Raw genomic sequence first — 20,196 nt, 5'->3', positions numbered from 1 at the left:
ATATCCCTATCCAAATTAAGTCAAGACAAGCCAACAATTTCTTCTTAAAAACAATATATATATATATATGATGCCAACAACTTGGAGAAAATATTTTTGAGAAATTTCTGCTCTGGCGGCTTATTGCCCAAAATTCCCGTTCTCAACACCCATATAAATTTCAAGGTTTAGCAAACTACAACAACCCCAAAAAGGTTATCAAAAACAGTACCTCCCAACTTTGTCCATTTTCTTCCACAATGTCTAACTCATTTTTCAGTTCAAGCACAAGTGAGCAAAGATGGGTGGATCAGTTCAACAAACATTTCATCATATATATTGGCAACAGACCTTCCATCTTTAGAGTCCCCAGCAAAGTATTGGAGACAAAGCCAGAAGCCTATGTCCCTCGGCAACTAGGCTTAGGAGCATATCATCATTTTCGACCCGATCTCGATGACGACATGGAGAGCAAAAAGCTTGAGCAGATCAAGAAATTCTTGAAGCCTGAGCAGTACAACAATTTCAAGAACTTAATTGTTGATAAGGTGAAAGAACTCGAGCAGCCTATACGCGCATGCTACAACAATTACGTGGATCTTGATCGCGATACTTTGGCTTGGATCATGGCTATTGATGGTACATACTTACTTTACCTGTTAAACACTTCTAAATCTATTAACAGGCGTTTATCTGATGATGTACTGAAGCTTGAGAATCAAATCCCGGCAATTGTGTTGAAGAAAATCAACAATGTTTTACGTGTAACTAAAGGCGATGAGATCAACTCGAGTAAACCATTGTTTTCAGAGTTTCACAACTTCTACAATACACAATCTCCCCTTGAATTGTGCAGTGAAAGTCAGATTGACCTTGATCATGCCACTAGTAATCATCTTTTAGATTCTTTGTATCAGTTGACGATGAAGAATTGGAATTTGCCTGATTTTGTATTTAGCCCAAGTAAAAACACACAAGAAAATGCTGGATCATCAGCAATTCAGTTATCTTTGGGGCAAAGTGGAAACCAACCATTGAATCCTTCTCAGAGCTCGACCACAACCATAGGCCTTACGGAGCCATTGATCCCCACTGACGAAGAACCCAATCAATTACTTCAGCAAGCTGCGACTCTTTTAGCTAATTTAACAGGGCAAAAGCCCCTTATGCTGATGGCAAAGTTGCCACTGCACGAGGGGATGGAGCTTTTCAATCTTTTCAAGAAGGTTATCCCAGTTAACAATGTGGAGGAAATCAAAATTCCTTCAGTGACACAACTACATCAAATTACCAGAATAGACTTCCGAAAATGGACACAGAAAGGCATTGGAATTAAGTACAATGAGGGTGAAAACGTACTTTACCTACCCATCATGAAGTTGAACCCTAATTCAGAAGTGATTTTGAGAAATCTCAAGGCCTATGAAGAAGCCTCAGCCAGCCCTGGTTCAAGTATCAAATTTTCAGAATATTTGGATTTTATGTGTGGCATAATTGATACTGCTAAGGATGTGAAGTTTTTGAAGGAAAGGGCAATTATAGATAGCAAAATGGGAAATCAAGAAATTGCTGATCTATTTAATGGGATACAAAAATCCAGTAGGTCAGATGGGCAGAAGGATGGAATAGAATTGACCATTGATGAATTGAATAAAGGATATGATGATTCATTCAGGATCAAAATGTGGACATATCTGAGGCAACATTTTAGACCATCAGAAGTTTGTGTCAGAATTTTTCTTTATGTATTAATAGTGGTGCTGCTAGCTTTTCAAGCTTTTTGCGATGTCTATGGCTGCAGTTCTCGCTGGTTTGGCAAGAAGTCATAGCATCTTTGAGCCTGCTTCTTTCTCTTATAGAAAATTTTTTATTGCCTTTTTCTCCCCTTGGTATTTTGTTATCATTTTCTTGTATTTTGGTTATAGCTTGTGAATGGACAGTTTCCTTGGGAGTTTCTGTAACTGGCACAAAAAAAAGGTTGTAAACGGTTTCTGTTAATAAGGGTCAAGTACACAACGCTTCAAATCCTCTGCTCTCAAATTACTTCTATCCCGTTTGTCTCGTGTTTACGAACTGTCACGTGTATTGATGCATTGATAACTCAACCAAATTGATACAAACTCGATCAACAATTAAAGGTTTGCTTGAGTCATCAATGCAATCAACACATGTGACAGCTGTGTAAACACAGGACAAATAGGACAGAAGAAAATTTTAGGACAACGATTCCAAGCGAGCACACAATGAATAACACCCCAACACCCCCCCCCCTCCCCCGGGCCAAAAAAAATATAAGTTTGGCGTTTAGCAGCTTGATTTCTTAATCTTTCTTCTAAATGGCAAATTATTTGTTTTAAATTCAATTCTTTAACTATATTTTTATTTTTATATATAAAAAAGCATAACTTCATTGCCATAAATCAGCACTCATAGCTGAACATCCAATAACGTGCCACATATATGTCAACATAAATTTAATTCTAGGGAGAATTACAATTTTGGTCTCTAATGTTTGGTTGATGTTCTAAATTAGTTCCTAATGTTTCATCCAAAGCATATGTGGCCCTTAGAGTTTCTAATTTTATGCATGTTTTGGACAATTAACGAAAAATTACAAAATTTGATGATCAAAATCAAATTGGAGTTAGTCAAAAGTTTTAATTTTGCATTTTTGGTTCATAAATTTTGAAATTTTGATCAATATGGTCCTTTTATGTTTCAAATGGTTATATTTAAGGTTTTCAAAGAAGTAAAATATGAACCAAAATGCATGATAAATGTGTTCTAAAATCCTATAAAAAATGCTAAAAACACTTCACACTGACGCAACACAATCTTTTAGCCTAAAAAACATTTCTTTGTAGAATTAAGTACAATTGAATAATGATACATGGATAATATCTTTAAAAAGTAGTGATTTTTAATGGTACATGGATATTATTCATGTATCATGAATAATGATACATGGATAATATCCTAATTTTTAGTATATAACTTTATTCTAACACTATTATATAAATTATCGCATGATTTGTGGAGGTGGGCTTCAATCGGTTATGGTTAAGATTCATGATTACATTAATGTGTAAAAGTAATTACGGAGTGAAGTACAAAGCGGCCTTCTCGCAAAGCCAATTGAAAAGACTGCTTGTTGTTTTTTCTTGACTTTCCTTCTAAATTAAATATTTCAATAATAAAATTTTAATATGTGTATGTGTGTGTGTATGTATATGTATATTCACCTACAATGTTGATTTTATTAAAGTATTTAAACAATTATATAAAATATCTATTCATTTGAGACTTAATTGATAACCAATTGAAATGCCAAAAAAATCTAAAAGGAAAAATTGTTTTTCAATCAACTTAATTTACATATAGTTTCATTTTAAAGGGATATTAAATTGAGTGCTTAATTATCAATATAAGTGAAATTGGTAAAATCCATTATCAATTGATTATTGGTATGATTAGATATATTTTGCCAAATTTGAGATCAACTATGCAAAAGATAGGAAATATATTAGAAATTAGTAATATAACTAATGAAATAAAGAAGCAAAAAATGAAGAAGAAAGGTCTATTTTGTTATTTCATACTTTTTGATACTAAATTTTTTAGTAAATATAGCACATTTTCAACACAATTCATATTTAGTTTCATCCTAAAACCCTCAATGTTACTATTCCAAACTCAAGGGACTATAATGATTTAAATTAAAAAATTTGAAAACTCTAAATACAAATTCAAAAATAGTTGACTAATGGAAATTTGATTTTGACCGTTAGGAATGGTTGAATTTCTATCAATTGTCTTAAATCTACTCAAAATTAAAAATTTTGTGGACCACATTTATTTTGATTAAAACATTGGGGTCCAATTCAGAATATAGGCCAAACATTGAGAATCAAAATTGCATTTCTCTCTTAAGTCTTTAACCAGATAAGGTATGAATATTGCACATCCTAAGCATTTATTGGTAAACTTTTTGTCGAGGCCAAGGCCTACTATTTTTCAGGCCCATTTATTAAAGTTTTTCTCAAGGTTTTATTAGGCCCATATGTTAAGTGCCTTACCTTTTTCAAATTCAAGTAATTTTTCAGAAGACTAAAGAGGAACTACCTGCAGAAACTTGTCCAACCATACAAACCAGTAAAACTAGAAAGCCCTAGTCAAACCAAGTCCCAAGTCCCAAGTAATTTCTACCTGCGTTTCACAAGTCCCAAGTCCCAACTAATCAAACCAAACGAAAAAAAGGCATGAGGCCTAAAAAGCCCCTTAACCACATCAACTTCAACCCATTACAAAGCCCAAAAATATTTGTAAGACCAAAAAGGAACATGCACAAGAATAGAAAACCTCAGTGAAACAGCTCCATCCCACAGAAGTGGAGGAAGAAATTGATTCTACTTTGGTGGTTTCTTCATCCACCCCAGCTGGTGTATCTTTCTCCCTCTCCCTCTCACACACTCAGGATTAACATATTGAATGGTACATTTTTTTGCTAAGAAAGGAAAGGATGAAGCAATGATCAGCTGGGGGAAAAAAATATTGTCGAACTTTGCCATTCTTTACTTTCCTTCTTTTTTTTTTCCCCTTTTTTTTGGACTTTCTTGTTTTTCCCTTGCCTATCATTTTGCTTTCTTTTTCTATTCTACATTTTAGTGATTTATATTTCAAAAACTAAAGTTTTCTTTATTATTGTTGTTTATCAACATAAGTACATAAAGTGCCAATTGGATTCAACCTGATTCCTTCGCTGTTTTGAAGGCGTTATGTTGTTCGCGCATCGCGCTTTGGTTTCCGATCTCGTGTTTCTGTACTGCGTCCTCCCACTTGACGATTAAAAAAGGCGTTATTGTTTGGCATTGCGCTTAGGTTTACTGCACTTCCCATGTGCCCCTGTTTCCTTGTTTCTGTGCTTATGCTGCTTTCGCTTTCTTCCCACTAGTTCCCTAGAGAATCTGATGGACACTAGGGGAGGAAATGAGCCAAAGAAGGTAGTCGTCCTACTGTCCTACTTTCTGCACTGCATTTGTCTATCAGCTGAAAAGGTACCTGACAGTGGATAATCATATTCTCTTCCACAAATTAAAATTTTAACCGTATATCTTAAGTATTTTTAATGCATGATTTAGTCGTAGATTAGGTCTAGTTATGATTAATAGTACCAAATGGTAATGAAAAAAAATTGGGATTGTGGAACTAGCGCTCAATGAGCATTTTACTTGTTTCTACGCAATTAAATCTCAGGAAAAGTAATAAACCCCTATAGTTCCCTTGTTTGGTTAACTCTGAAGATCAACTAGATGTGGTAAAACTTATTTTACATTTGTTTTTTGACATTTAGGTACTTCAACTTATTCATTCACAAGCTTGATCCCATGAACAAAAGCGTGAATGATTGATGATTAAGCATGAAGAGATTGTGCCCATATAGAGGTAGAAAATTTTTAGGAAAGAGTGGTTAATCTGTATTCAAACAAGAAAAAGGTAGATTAGAATTTCTAATCAAAACACTTGGGACAAAAACTGATTCTTTGCAATGTTTTGAAAGGTCAAAAAGCTAATTACATGCTTTTGCATTACGGCATATTAATTAAGCCACAACCTGAAGAAATACTCAGCAATCATCAACAAGATGAATGATTTAATTCTTGGTTCAAGTTTAAGGCTATGTTTTCAGAACCGGACCGGATAGCGACTCGGCCGAGGTCAGGGGTCAGGGGTCAATGGGTTCGACCGGGGGTCGATAGGGGTCGAACCGGATGACGTCATTAATAAAAATTATTTAAAAATTAAAATATTATATATATAATATATAATAATATATTCATATTAATAAAGGTATATTCATATATATTTGATGTTTCAAATATATTTAACAAGAAAATACAAAGAAATTAGAACAATCAAGTAGCAATTTATATTATTTAATAAATATTAACAAGTTTAGAATTAAAATTATGAATTTAATTGAAAAATAACATCAAATTTTAGGACAATATTTATAAAGTATCAAATATTTGAGGTATATCAATAAGTTTTAACAATTTAGGGGGTCAAAACATAATATTAAAAAGTTTGAAAATTTTTTTTTAAAAAAGCACTGTTGAACCGGAAAAACCGGTTTTTACCCGGTCAAACCCGGTTTTTGACCGGCTTTGACCGGATTTTAAATTTCCGGTTTTTTAATATGACTCGGACCGGCTACCTGGCCGGTTCCCGGTTCGACCGGCCGGTCCGGTCCGAGTTTCAAAACAGAGGTTTAAGGGAGAAACGCTGGGATGATCGGGTCAGGAAAAAGTTCAAGATACACATTGACATCCCTCATTGTGCTTTTGGAGTTCCCAAAAGCTTTGTTTTGAAACTCGGATCGGACCAGCCGGTCGAACCGAAAATCGGCCAAGTGTTCGGTCCGAGTCATAGTAAAAAATCAGAAATTTAAAGCTCGGTCAAAGCCGGTCAAAAATTGAATTTGACTGGGTTTGACCGGGAAAAAATCGGTTTTTCTGTTCAATGGGCATTTTTAAAAAAAAAGAACTCAATCTTTTCAATATTATGTTTTGACCCCCTAAATTGTTAAAACTTATTAATATACCTCAAATATTTCATACTTTATAAATATTGTCCCAAAATTTGATGTTATTTTTCAATTAAATTCATAATTTTAATTCTAAACTTGTTAATATTTATTAAATAACATAAATTGCTCCTTGATTGTTCTAATTTTTTTGTATTTTCTTGTTAAATATATTTGAAACATCAAATATATATGAATATACCTTTATTAATATTAACATATTATTAGATATTTTATATATAATATTTTAATTTTTAAATAATTTTTATTTATGACGTTATCCAGTTCGACCTCTATCGACCCCCGGTCGAACCCATTGATCCCTGACCCCTGACCTCGGCCGAGTCGATACTCGGTCCGGTTCTGAAAACATAGCCCAAAAGTGTGACACAAAACCAGAAGCTTATGTCCCTCAGCGAATAGGTATAGGAACCTATCATAGTTTACGCCCAGAGCTTTATTGAGTGCAGAAACAGAAGATTGCTGTAGTGAAAAGGTTTGTTCAGCCAGAAATACTTGATAATTTTGAAGAACTTCTGATTAATAAGCTGAAAACGATTGAGCCCTCCATCCGAGCTTGCTATAACAGGAACCTGGAACTTGATGGTATATATTTGCTTCAGTTTGGATGCTACCAATATTGAAGACCTAATTTTATCGCAAGTGGTTAAAACCAATCCTATTTTTACAATTGAACAGTGATGGATGATGCAAGAACAAGAATATTTGGTGGTGGGATTCTTTTATAGACACATATAGCAACTGACATTTTCGTCTAATAAATCTTCACCTCATTTTTTTTCCTTTTGGAAGAAATAGAGAAATTCCAAAAAAAAAAAAAAGAAGGAAGAAAGAACAATACTGAAAGCCCAAGCTACATTTCTTCTCTTAAAAAGCTCTTATCCTTACTTTGAACCTAAATAGTACTGCACAAGAAGGGCACAAAAATTAAACCAAGATTCTTGAACTACTGAATTCTCAAAAATATGGTTAGTGAATTTCATGGAAAATTCTTGCAAGCTTTTAAATTCTGTTGAAGATAAAAAAAAAAAAAAAGAAAAAAAAGTTCTTCTCAGTAGTGGATAACTATCTCTTTACACATAAAGATTGTCATAGAAATACTGTCTGCAAACAGAAATTCCTTATGTCAACAACCATACCCTTGGCATTACTTGGTGAAGGGTTGAAAATATTATGTTTCTTTATCAGTTTTGTTTTAATGTCTCACAAATAATTATGCACTAGAAGGACTATCTCACAAACAATCTTCTTTTACCTTGTGTTTTTTCTTTTACCAAAGTTCTTCTTCTCACATTGTGTACAACTGGTTTCTAATCATTATCAAGTTTTATCAATCATAAAATAGTGCCATTTGGCATATCAATTGGCCTTATTTTATAATTGCAAGTCACTATTCATCATTAAAAAAATTCTCAACAGTTATTTTTGTTAATTAGTTATTAATACTTCATTAGTACTCTAATTAATCAATCGTTAGATATTAGTTTCTATAAGGCATAATGTTTTAGGGTATATAAGTAATTTCCTACCATATGGTGTAAGTAATTAGGCCCACAATTCTACCAAGGGAGGTAAGTGCATTTTTATAAACCTCAGGAAAGGCAGTGAAATTGTTAGAAACCTCAAGTGAGATTTCTGAAATTATTCCTTTCCTAAACTACACTTTCAACCATTGAGGTAACCATACTTCTTCCCTTTCAACAGAGGTATCTCGCCGTGTGTGTAGTTTGTAATGCTCCACCTTGTAACAAAATCCGCATAGCCTTTAGAGCCTATTAACGCATAGAAATTTAAATTTTTTGCGTCCTTTGGACATATACCACACGAACCAAAGAATGGCTACAACCAAAATCTAAAATCCAAACGCCAGGCGAAGTGCACATATTTGAAAATTGTGAAAACATCTCCATTGGATTAGATTCAAATTTTACATTGGACTCCACTATTTTCTTTTATCCTTTATCACCTATTGAGATGTTTGTTGGCTTCCAATCCTTTCCCCTTCAATGCTCTTTACCAAACTTTCTTGAACAAGGATGTTGACCCTATTAAATTGTTACAAATCCATTTGATATCAATATTTAATCCGATCCAACTATGCTCTGATACCAATTGTTGGGATCCATGATGCAAAATAAATAATTATTGAACAATCAAGAACTTAACCATTTAATGAGACCAATCCACCGCATGAAATAAGAGTGATAGAAAATATTTAACCTGGTTTGACTCAATTATAAAACTTATGACTAGGGAAAGACCACCTATTCTTTATTATTCTCTAGATGGCTTTTGTCCTATAAATATATATATATATATATTTATGATTTAGGTAGCAATGTTAGATAGTTTGATCCAAAGAAAGGTTTTTTCGATTAAATGAGACGAGGAAAAAGGGTGCCTGACGTCTCAAACTTATTAGTTTAATTAGGTGTTTTTTCTTCGATTGCATGATATAAATGTGTCACAATAAAAGATTGTTTTCATCACTTTAATATTATAGTACAAATTATGAGAGGTTATGTATATCTTTTGAAATCACAAGAGCGTTACGGAAAAACTTGCTTAAGTATATTTTACTCAAAGAAAAATTTCGAATCAAAATTTGTGCTTGTGTATGCTATTTTGCTTCATTAATACTGTAAGAGATATATAGTTTGATGCATAAAAAAAATATATTTGCGTTGAAAAACAGAAAAAGAAAGAAGTCTTTGCCAAACTAGTACTCTTATCATTAGGTTGTAGTCAAAAGAACAATAATTAACACCTCCTCAAATTGACAAACACGAAATTCTAATTTTAAGATCAAAACCCGAAGGCAAACAAGAACTTTCTGTAAAACCATAATGATCATATAGAACTGACCCTGCCAAGCGAACTTGCACTGCAGCCATAAACCTGGCAAACTGATTGTACTGTGAGCAGCAAAAGCACCAATATCGCAAAAAAGAGTTTGACAGATGGAATCAAATAGTCTCTTATCAATCTCCAAGTTCTGACTCTGAAAGTGCTGTCATAAATCCTATTCAAATCCTGAGTAGCCTCTTCTAATTCAGGAAGGGCACGCTGACTGCTAGATTTGCTTATCCCATTGAAGATTTCTGCGATTTCTTCACTCAGGAGATTGCTTTCTATGATTCCTTTTTCCTTGAGCAAATCTACATCTTTTGCAGTATCAATAATGCCGCACATGAAATCCACATATCCGGCAAGTATAAGGGTAGATCCAGGAGAAGCTGAGGCAACTTCATAAGCCACCAGGTTTCGTAATATCACTTCTGAATCAGTGTTCAAAGTAATTACGGGGAGGCACATTACCCGATTCAATTTATCAAGCTCCATTATTTTGACGCCTGAATCTTCACTCCAGACTTCAAATTGTACTTTGCAAATTGCATCAAGTTGGGAAGCTGATGGGATATGGATCTCTTCAATTGAAGAGTTTCCTTTTTCTGAATCTTCTTTGAAAAGATCAGCAAGCTGCTGCAGTGGCAAACTAGCTAACAGTTGCAGAGGTTTCTGCCCCGTCAAATCAGCTGCAACGCTTTCAGCCTGTGTAACTTGTGTAACTGGATCAGCTACCTCGACTGGTGCCGAAGATAAAAGAATACGAACTTCGGGAGACTGATCTCCAAGAGACCGATTTTTCACAATCAAATTATACATATAACTCAGAAGATGAGGATTAGAGGTATCGCCAAGAATTCCTGCTTTATCAGTTAGGCCAAGGGGAGTGTGTGCTTTACAGAATGACAAAAACAATCGATTTAATTTTTTTTCCTTGTTTTCTTCCTCGTTCTCACTTTCATCCTCTTCCTCAACGTCATCTTCTTCTTCATCCTCACCATCACCAGCTTCATCATCATCATCGGCACCTTGCACCTCACCTTCAACAGGAGCTTGAATAGCCTTCAATATTTCTTCGAGCACAATCACGGGCATTTGATTCTCCAACATTGCAATGTCCTGAGCAAACTTCCTGTCCTCCGAATCAACACTTCCTTTATATCTATAGGTGCTCAGCCGATGAAGCAAATATACACCATCAATAGACATGATCCATGCCAAAGTATCGCCATCAATGTCCAAGTACTTGCTGTAGCAAGCGCGTACTGAGGGCTCAAGCTCTTTGACCTTGTCGACAATTAGGCTTTTGAAATTCCGGTACTGTTCCGGCTTCAAAAATATCTTGACAGCCTCAAGCTTTCTGCGGTTCATTTCATCAAGATCAGGCCTCAAGTTATGATATGCTCCTAGGCCTATCTGCTGAGGGGCATAAGTTTCTGGCTTTGTGTCGCATACTTTTTTTGGTACACGAAAGATGGAGGCATCATTTTCAATGTATATGGTGAAATGTTTATTGAACTGATTAGCCCATCTTTGCTCGCTCGTGGTTGAACCAAAAAATGAGCTAGACATGGCGCAAGGGAAATGCAGTGAGTGGTATGATTGGAGTATGCTTTGTGGAGAGTAACTGGCTTTCAACTCAGGCTTCCCGCTATCAGGCTCAGTTCAAAGTCTGTACCTAACAGTTGAACCTTGGAATGGTACGGAGAGGAGTGGAAGGATTTAAAAAAATAAAATAGCTTTCAGCTATGCGAGGGTAAGAATGAGCCAAGTAGGAGGATAATCTATGGGTTACAAATGGGCAGTCCTTTAAGTGCAGAAGGCATGGTTAAGTAATGCCAGTGGTTCGTCCTTTAAGTACGACCATGTGCCACCCCGTGGGCTTCGTCGCACCCTGCTTACTCGTCTTTAACGGGCCTATTTGTACTCACCTATGATCTATCTATGCCCTGAGGCCCAAGGGCCCCTGGGCCAATCGTCACTAACAGCTCCGTCCTTGATTAACTTGATTGATCTGCTTTTTCCCAGCAAAGGTACCGTTTACAACTCAATCCGTGAGTTCACGCTAGTCAGTACAGCTTTTTTTGAATTGAGTTTAGCGAAGAAGTTTATAAAAGAAGAAAGTGACAAAAAAAAACTTGGCGGAAAGCTCTTAGCTCCTTCCTTTATCCGTTCTATTCTAAAAGAAGCTCAGTTAATTAGATTGGATTAAAGATAAAACGTGTATTCAATTCAACCATTCGCATGGTCTCCCTTAAGACTGACCTCTTTTCAAGGCCTGAGGCCTCTTGGATTCGGCGGGGACGACTTTGGGGTTCTGAAATGCCCGTAAACTGATGGATACAAAAAAATTTTCAAATAATATTTCGCTTGCATCATAAACACATTTTTTAATCCATCTTTTTTATATTTCCAACCATTTTTTTTATCTCGCATACATCACATCATAAAAAGTGCTATAGTAATTATTCCAAATAATATTTCAAATAATACCCTATCCAAAGCCAATACTTTTAACTAGTTTTGCCCTGTCCTCTGCATATCCTTTATGGTATTTAAAAGTTCCATCAAAATTACTTCTTTCTAAATTACTATTGTGAATAGTATTTTGTCTTACTTAACAAAATGCTTGTTGAAGTGCTATGAAAGCTATGATGCATTCAGATTTCAGAGAAGGAAGTGATTATGAGTAGGTCATGAAGAAGTCTACCAATAAATTTCTACATAATTTTGTGTATATTATCTTGTCGTAACAGCTCTAAGATTTGTCTATTTTAACTATTGAATTAAATCATATTTAGTTTCAGTTTTGATTTTGCTGTTTCATCAAATACACTACAGTATTCTTTTTCCATAGGTCCACAAACTTTTGCCAATCCACAACCCTAATTTCTAAAATCCTCAGTCAAGTAATTAGACTGGCATTTGAGTTGGATACTCCGTTGGGCTGGACAACCAATGGGCTAATGGATTCCGCCAATATTATTATTAGACTAAGCTTCTCATCTTATGGGGATTCAAAAGTTATTATTGAAGGAGTCGAAATCTGGATATTTGGGGTTCTAAAGCAATCCTTGCCCCAAAATGCATCAGCATAAAGAACTTAAATTAGTCATAATTCCTTTTCTAGTCCCTCCTTACCCTCCACCCAAGAAACAAAAAATAACTCCAAAATAAAATATTCTAAAATATTCCCTAGGCCTCAGGAAATTTATACTAATACGGATCGTCAAGACAGCAGTATTGCATACTAGGACTAAAAGGGAATTAATTCCCCAACCAAGATTATGAAAATGAAACTATACATGCAGTGTAATTTTATTTTATTTTTTTATTTTTTTTGTCGACGGAGTGAGTGTCCGGGTCAAGTCCGTAAAGGTGGCCCGACTAATCCCAATCCGGCCGGGCCCAGCGCCCCAACCAGATCTAGCACGTTAGATGCACGGAAAAACCGATGTTGCTGCGGAGGTTCAACCCCAGGACCTAACGGTCCCGAGAAAGAGGCGCCAACCACCAGCCCATTCACTTGGGGGCTATACATGCAGTGTTATAGGGCTGCGCATTGTTGCCTGCAGTGAATTGGCGATTGAATTTCAATCCCACCAAACAACGGCAGCATTGGATTCGCTCGCTGGCTGTTCTTTTCGGATACTTTTTATTTTTTTACAGGTGGTGGGGTCCATCCTGACTCAGCTTCGACTACGAAACCACATCCCTTGGGGCCCCGCTGCAGTAGAGTCCAGTGGAAGGCTACGACGAACGACCGACCCCACCGTTAATTGGACTACCGAATGTCCGTAACAGTCCTGTGACATCACACGGGCCCCGTGGCCGGGGGGCAGGTAGGTGGTGATGCTGATATTTCAATTCTTTCCACTTTATTTTTTTTTTGAGTAATTGGATTCACAAAAATTTACCCCTTTACATTGTTATTTTTAGGGAATTTTATAGAAAAATATACTATAGTGACTTGATGTATGTAAAATAAAAAAGTGATTGAAAAATATTAAAAAAAAATTTGGTGAAAAATTACCTTCCAAAGAAGACTATAGTAGGTTTAGTCATAGTTGTGAGCTCCCAATCATGTTATTCCAAATCTTTTTATGATCTAAATTTATAAATTTGATCTCGATTTTGTGTCAAAACACCGGTCCTTATGAAATTATAACTATATCACTAGAAATTTTATGAATTTAAGTCTGTATACATAGATTAGCATTCTAACATTGACCACGTATATTTTGTCACCAGTGAATGCATGATAATTAAACTGAATTTAAATTTTAAATTAAAATATGGTGTACATGTCATACGTGTGTAACTGTGATACCGTAGTCATTACATATAAGATAAACGCACAATACACTAAGATATGTTTGGATAATTAGGAGTTCAAAATTTTAAACTTCACTTAGATGAGCCAATTAAACTACACTAAGTTGACTCATGTGAGATGGCTCAATTTATTATCTTTCTTTTATTGGTCATTAGCAGGAACATTTACTCTATTTCTACATTAAGATGAGCCATCAGAACTTCTACACTACCCTATGCTGTAGGGAAGGGGAGTCTAAAAAAGCACCGGAACTTCTACACTAGCCTACCAGACCAAACAAGTGCAGTAAGATCTACCTTGTATATAAAAAGAAATTCAAGTTACTGTAGCTAACCATCTTTTTGACACATGTAATGCATATATTTTTGACAAGTGGACCTTTGATTATTTTACCTAAATTTTTCCTTCCCATTTTTGATCCAATTGGGTTAAAGGATTAAAATATTTTTTCTCCTTAAGAAAATCAACTCCATCTCTTCTTTTTCTTCTTGCAGTAACTAATGTCATCCCCCACTTTTTTTATTTTTTATTTTTTAAAACTAATCTAACTAAGATTGTTGCCATGTTCTTTTTTTTTTTTTTTGTCAAGATGATAGCTACTTAGCAAAAAGAATTCTTTATTATTTTTATCCCATTTTACATTTTCTTTTCTTCCTTTTTTCTTCATCTCTAATCTCTCATGTTTGCTCTATTTTTTTATCATAATGTTATAGCCAACTGGCATTTGTTTGTTAAATTTATAGGATGATGTTTTTATTTGGTAGTTCTTCATGGATAAAAGGTGAAATATTAAAATATCTTAGAATTCATTTTATACCAATGATCATTTTCTATGAATAATAGAACAAAAATTCATTCTTTTATTTTCTCCTCCCATGATTTGATTTCTGACGTCACATTTTGTTTCCTTTGCTTTGTTTTTTTGGTTCCATTTTGTAATTATCTACAATTTTGTGTATTTTTTTAGGAGAAAGATATATCATGTGATGTTTCCACTAAGATAAATCTAGCTAGGCATTCTTGTACCTCCGTTTTTCTCCATTTCTTTCTTTTTGCAATTACTTTATGGCCTATTCAATTTAATTGAAGGATCCAATAAGATTTTGTATATATTTAAAATAAAGTTAATTTTTGTTTGTTTTTTAAGTACTCAAGTGTTGTAGTATCAATTGGGTTGGTATACAAGGATTGCAGTCAGTGGTGGAAGTCACAATTGAGGGTTTCGGCCTAGAATATGACTTGACAAAAAATTGTTAGAAAATTCAATTTTGATTAGGAAGATGGTTTTGCAATAAAAAATAGTTCAATTCTAATTTGTATATGTAGATCAGGAAACATAGCAATTCATATTTTTATCTAATCTTACTATTTATATTCTGGAGCTGCAGGATAATGTTGTTACCTTTAGGCGGAATTTACATAGATGAACTAGATTCTTCTATCAAAAGAAAGAAAAATATGAAAGTTTATAGTAAGCTATATTGATGTTGAAGATTGTGCCATGTTTTAGCAGCTTCCTAAAATTTTTCTCATTATTAAAGTACTAAAAGTATTATGACTGCTTTTGATTTAGTTTTAACTAAAACTATACTACTATTAATACATCAATGCACTTATAGTGTATTAATTTTCTCTCCTTTTTGGGTATCATATAATAGTGGTTCAAAAATCTTTATTCAAATCACAATAAATAGGGAGGTTGAATTCATAGATGGGATTTCTCTTTACAACAAATTTTGAGAGAAATTTTATTTATTCTCCATATTTTGTTAATTCTATTCCTATAATAAACAAAAGCTATATGATAAAAATAATAGCGGAAGTATGATTAACAAAAATGAGAGTTCAAATAATATTTGTCAATTTTAATTGCTTTGATGCTCAATTTTTCTCCTATATTTCTATTCATTCATCATGTGGCAAAATAATTTGATGCTATGCATTCGACTAAATTTCTAGGGGGCTCAAACTGTGCTTTGCACAGTTCAAGTACCTCTAGTTTTTTAAGAACAAGTAAGCACTACACTTCCTTGTAATGCATTTGGCAAAGTTTAAACCTCTCAACCTAGTATACGAGAGAGTTTTAATAGACTCTCCCTAATCATTGGACCAAGGCCCAATCATTGCTCAATTTATTACTCCCTCTGTCCCGAAAACTTTGTCGTGCTTTGGGAGCTGAACGTTTTATGCACAGTGTTAAGTTTCAGATTTGTTTTCCGATTTTGCCACTAGAATGTGTGGTCATTAGTGGTTAAGGAGACAAAAATGACATGTGGGGCCAAAACTACTTACAAGAAATGCAATCCGCCAACAGAGAGTGATTCTCACGCATCACTTTAAACCTTGTGTGTATCTCACGGATGTCTTGCAACTTGAGTTGAGAGCAAATGAAAATCAAAGGGCCCCACTAATAAAAGTAAAGAGTGAGGGAATCTTGAAGGGTAAAAATTGAAACAAGAGAATTTTTGTTTTCCATTTTGAGTATGTGACAAACATTTTGGGACAGACCAAAATGGAAAGCATGACAGTTTCAATGGGACGGAGGGAGTATCTGTTTGTAAGATTCTCCTTTTTGCCACCACTTATAATTTGGAAGCAACTTTGGATTCCTTTTCCTAAAGGGATAATTTCAGAAACATTCCCTGCATGTTCTAACAATTTCACTAGCCTCCCTTGAGGTTTGTCAAATTACATAAACTTCCCCTGAGTTTAATGTTTTAGTAACAAAATTAGTCCAAATCAGAAAAAGTGACATTAAAAAGGTATTTTAAGGAGAGAGATGAAACTTTTATCCCATAACTACCACTTATTTATGTATATAAATTGTATTAGTAAAAAAATGAAAACAATTAAAAATTAGAAACAATTAAAACACACATTTCATTACTGAAAAAGTTCATGTTCAATATATTAGACAATACAAATAAACAATAAAACTAAACTAATGATCATAAGATTCAGTAAAATAGACCAATCATTGCTCTTAACATTAAATTTGCTATGATTCTTGTGATTTTGAACATAAAATTTTTTTGAATTTTGCCTTTCTTTTCCCTTCTTTCTCCTTTACTTCTACAAAATTGCTTTACAACTATTACAGTTTTAAAAGTTTCAAAGAAAATTTTCTCATGAACAATCTTCTTTTGCCTTGTGTTTTTTTTCTATTAGAGTTCTTCTTCTCATATTGTGTACAACTGGTTTCTGATCATTATCAAGTTCTATCAATCATAAAATTATGTCATTTGGTATATCAATTGGCCTTATTTTATAATTGCAAATCACTATTCATCATTAAAGAAATTCTCAACCGTTATTTCTGTTAATTAGTTATTAATAGTTAATTAGTGCTCTAATTACTCAATCGTTAGATATTAGTTTCTATAAGACATAATGTTTTAGGGTATATGAGTAATTTTCCCCAATATGGTGTAAGTAATTGGGCCCACAATTCTACCAAGGGAGGTAAGTGTAATTTTATAAATCTCAATGGAGGCCAGTGAAATTATTAGAAACCTCAAGGAGATTTCTGAAATTATCCCTTTCCTAAACTACACTTTCAACCATTGAGGTAACCATACTTCTTCCCTTTCAACTAAAGATGTCAAAATGGGTGATTTGGTCGGATTTGGGTTGGGTAAAATGCATAATGGGTATAAATAAGTCAACCCACATATATCCATTTAATTAGATGGGTCTAAATGGGTAAGTCAAAAAATGAATTGGGTAACCCAATTACCCATTTATTTTAACTTTTGTAAATTCATTTTTTCAAACTAAGTTATCAATTTATACCATCCTTTGTACACATCATTAGTTTTAAATATTTACTTATAATACTCAATAAAACTAATTGTCAATTTGTTTTCCATCCGTACTCTATGTCGCAAAATTACATACTATTTAATAATTAAACAATGACAATATAAAAATCTGAACTAAGTACTATGAAAGTTAACATAAAAACTTAATCAAAAAATTTTGAACCTCTATCATTTTTTTGTATGTAAATTTAAAATTTCATTTTGGAAAAGCAAGAAAAAAGGCTAAAACTTGTCATAAATTGGTAATGCTGAAAAATGAGCAAGTTAACAAACTAAGAGAAAATAAAATGATAAGATAAAACCGACAATAATAATAATAATGAGACAAAAGTAGTTAATATCATGACAAAATAAAAATTTTGAAAAAAAAAAATGGGTAGGGGAAGAGAGGAGATTTGGAGGAAAACAATTCTAAATAGGTTAATTGGATTTGATGGGTTACCCAATAATATTTATTTAATAAATGAGTATTATTGGGTAACCCATTTATACCCATATACAAAAATTTAAAATACCCATACTCATCTATTCATGGACAAATTTGGATAAATCAGTTACATGGGTTTGTTTGACAGCTTTGTTTGACAGCTATACTTTCAGCAGAGGTATCTCGCCGTGTGTGTAGTTTTTAATCCTCTAACAAAATCCGCCCAGCATTTAGAGCCTATTAACGCATGGAAATTTAAATTTTTTGTGCCTATGGACATACACCACACGAACCAAAGAATGGCTACAACCAATAGCTAAAATCCAAGCGCCAGGCGAAGTACACATATTTGAAAATTGTGAAAACATCTCTCCATTGGATTAGATTCAAATGTTACATTGGACTCCACTATTTTCTTTTATTGAGACGTTATTTGGCTTCCAATCCTTTCCCCTACCAAACTTTCTTGAACAATGGTGTTGACCCTATTATAAATTGTTAAATTGATAATTGTTACAAATTCATTTGATATCAATATTTAATCCGATCCAACTATGCTCTGATGCCTGTTGTTGGGATCCACGATGCAAAATAAATAATTATTGAACAATCAAGAACTTAACTATTTAATGACACCAAACCACCGCATGAAATAAGAGTGATAGAAAATATTTAACCTGGTTTGATTCAATTATAGAACTTATGACTAGGGAAAGAACACCTATTCTTTATTATAAGGGAAGAACCTCAAATAAGAATACGACTTGAACCTCAAATTTAACCTTTGTATAACTTCTTTTACCTCATGCATAAGACCACGTGGCTCCTTTTGTGTGTTGCCACTCCCCACCTATTTATAGAATGCGTTGCTTAACCATTGCCCGACTAATGAAATTGAACGACTTAACATGCTTACGAAACCCATGTATATAGAAATTTTCTTAATGACTATTTGAAGTAAATACTAAATAGAAAATGTTTGAAATTACTTACTTGCCACACAATCTAGATGAAAAATAAATCGAATTTCCTAACATCCATTTCCAATTTCATTGGATTTGGTGAAGTAACGGGGACAAAACAAGAAAATAATGCACGTGCCGCATGTACATAAATTCAGATATTTTCAAATTCATCGGAACAAATTACTCTGCATTTTTCATCCTTTCTTGTGAGAATGAATATTTTTTTATTTCATTATTGTAGCCATCCATCGTGACAAAATTATTTTTGCTGTCTCTAATTAATTGGATCAGGAGCCACACTCTACATTTTGTATTGTATATTAAAGTTACAACAGTGACCCTCTGACATGATTATTAACAATTTGTAAATGTGGAACAGTGAAGCTGTTGGCCACATTCAATGACTAAAAGTTTAGAAGGCTTTTGTTCTATAAACATTTATGGTATATTTAGCATGTTAGACAGCTTGACCCCAAAAAGGTTTTTCAGATTTGAGCATGATCTCCGCTAGATTCTCAGACTGCAATGCACTACATGAGACGAGGAAAAAGGTGCTTTTTCTTCAGTTTGTAAGAGAGAGTTAGAGAGCTCGAGTGCTTGAAAGATTTGCATGTTTGAGACTCAATTAAAAGAGTTCAAGAATTAACGTCTAATTTTGAGTGTTTCACTAGAACTGTTTCTTAGAATGTTCACTACTATCTAAATAGTGACTATTTATATTGTTGTGGTGTACTAAAATTGTTAGTTTACTTCTTTTATCTGTGAATTTAATTTATTAATTTGATATTAAAAGTACACCACAATACAACATTGTATAATGCGTATAGATCTACAAGTTTCAATACAACATTGTACAAGTTTCAACAGTTTTAAACTCTAAACATAATAATAGATGAACTTGTTTTATACATGGCGTGTACCTAGAGATGTGAGTTAATTGTTCTACGCCGCAATTAGATTGTGAAGTCCCCTAGATAGGGTTGAATTGGATGGTAAGATGAAAGGGATTGTAAGTAGAAGGTTTTGGATTAAAAATCTATCACTTTAATAAAAAGGGTAAAATACACTTTACCCCCCAGTGATTTAGCGCTTTTTCACATAACCCCCCTATAATTTCAAAAACTATACATAACTTTCTCATAGTTTAGATTAAAGTGTCAAAGTAACGAGATTTACAATCCAAAACGGAGTCACCTAAAATGTCAAAAATACTCCTA

General features: G+C 33.8%; 2 protein-coding genes across 2 annotated transcripts; one reads left to right on the top strand and one right to left on the bottom strand.

The window, feature by feature from the left end:
* The first annotated feature begins 239 nt into the window (after window positions 1-239).
* Window positions 240-1,808, top strand: LOC113737732 (putative UPF0481 protein At3g02645). The gene has a single exon (XM_027264913.1). The coding sequence runs from the start codon at window positions 240-242 to the stop codon at window positions 1,806-1,808; it is 1,569 nt and encodes a 522-aa protein (XP_027120714.1).
* Window positions 1,809-9,433: 7,625 nt separating this feature from the next.
* LOC113737731 (putative UPF0481 protein At3g02645) lies at window positions 9,434-11,002 on the bottom strand. Its single transcript, XM_027264912.2, has 2 exons — window positions 10,435-11,002; window positions 9,434-10,290 (listed from the first exon to the last, which is right to left on the bottom strand). The coding sequence occupies exons 1-2, from the start codon at window positions 11,000-11,002 to the stop codon at window positions 9,434-9,436; spliced, it is 1,425 nt and encodes a 474-aa protein (XP_027120713.2).
* Between the last annotated feature and the right edge of the window lie 9,194 nt (window positions 11,003-20,196).

This window comes from Coffea arabica, chromosome 3e (assembly GCF_036785885.1).
Source record: "Coffea arabica cultivar ET-39 chromosome 3e, Coffea Arabica ET-39 HiFi, whole genome shotgun sequence".
Classification (NCBI taxonomy): domain Eukaryota; kingdom Viridiplantae; phylum Streptophyta; class Magnoliopsida; order Gentianales; family Rubiaceae; genus Coffea; species Coffea arabica.
This window is presented reverse-complemented; position numbering and strand designations above follow the sequence as displayed.

Excerpts from the sequence above, each read along its gene's own strand:
- LOC113737731 (XM_027264912.2), bottom strand. The coding sequence starts at position 11,002 with ATGTCTAGCTCATTTTTTGGTTCAACCACGAGCGAGCAAAGATGGGCT. Across the intron at positions 10,291-10,434 it reads CGATGATGATGATGAAGCTG|GAATTCTTGGCGATACCTCT; the intron begins GTGATGGTGAGG and ends CTGATAAAGCAG.
- LOC113737732 (XM_027264913.1), top strand. The coding sequence starts at position 240 with ATGTCTAACTCATTTTTCAGTTCAAGCACAAGTGAGCAAAGATGGGTG.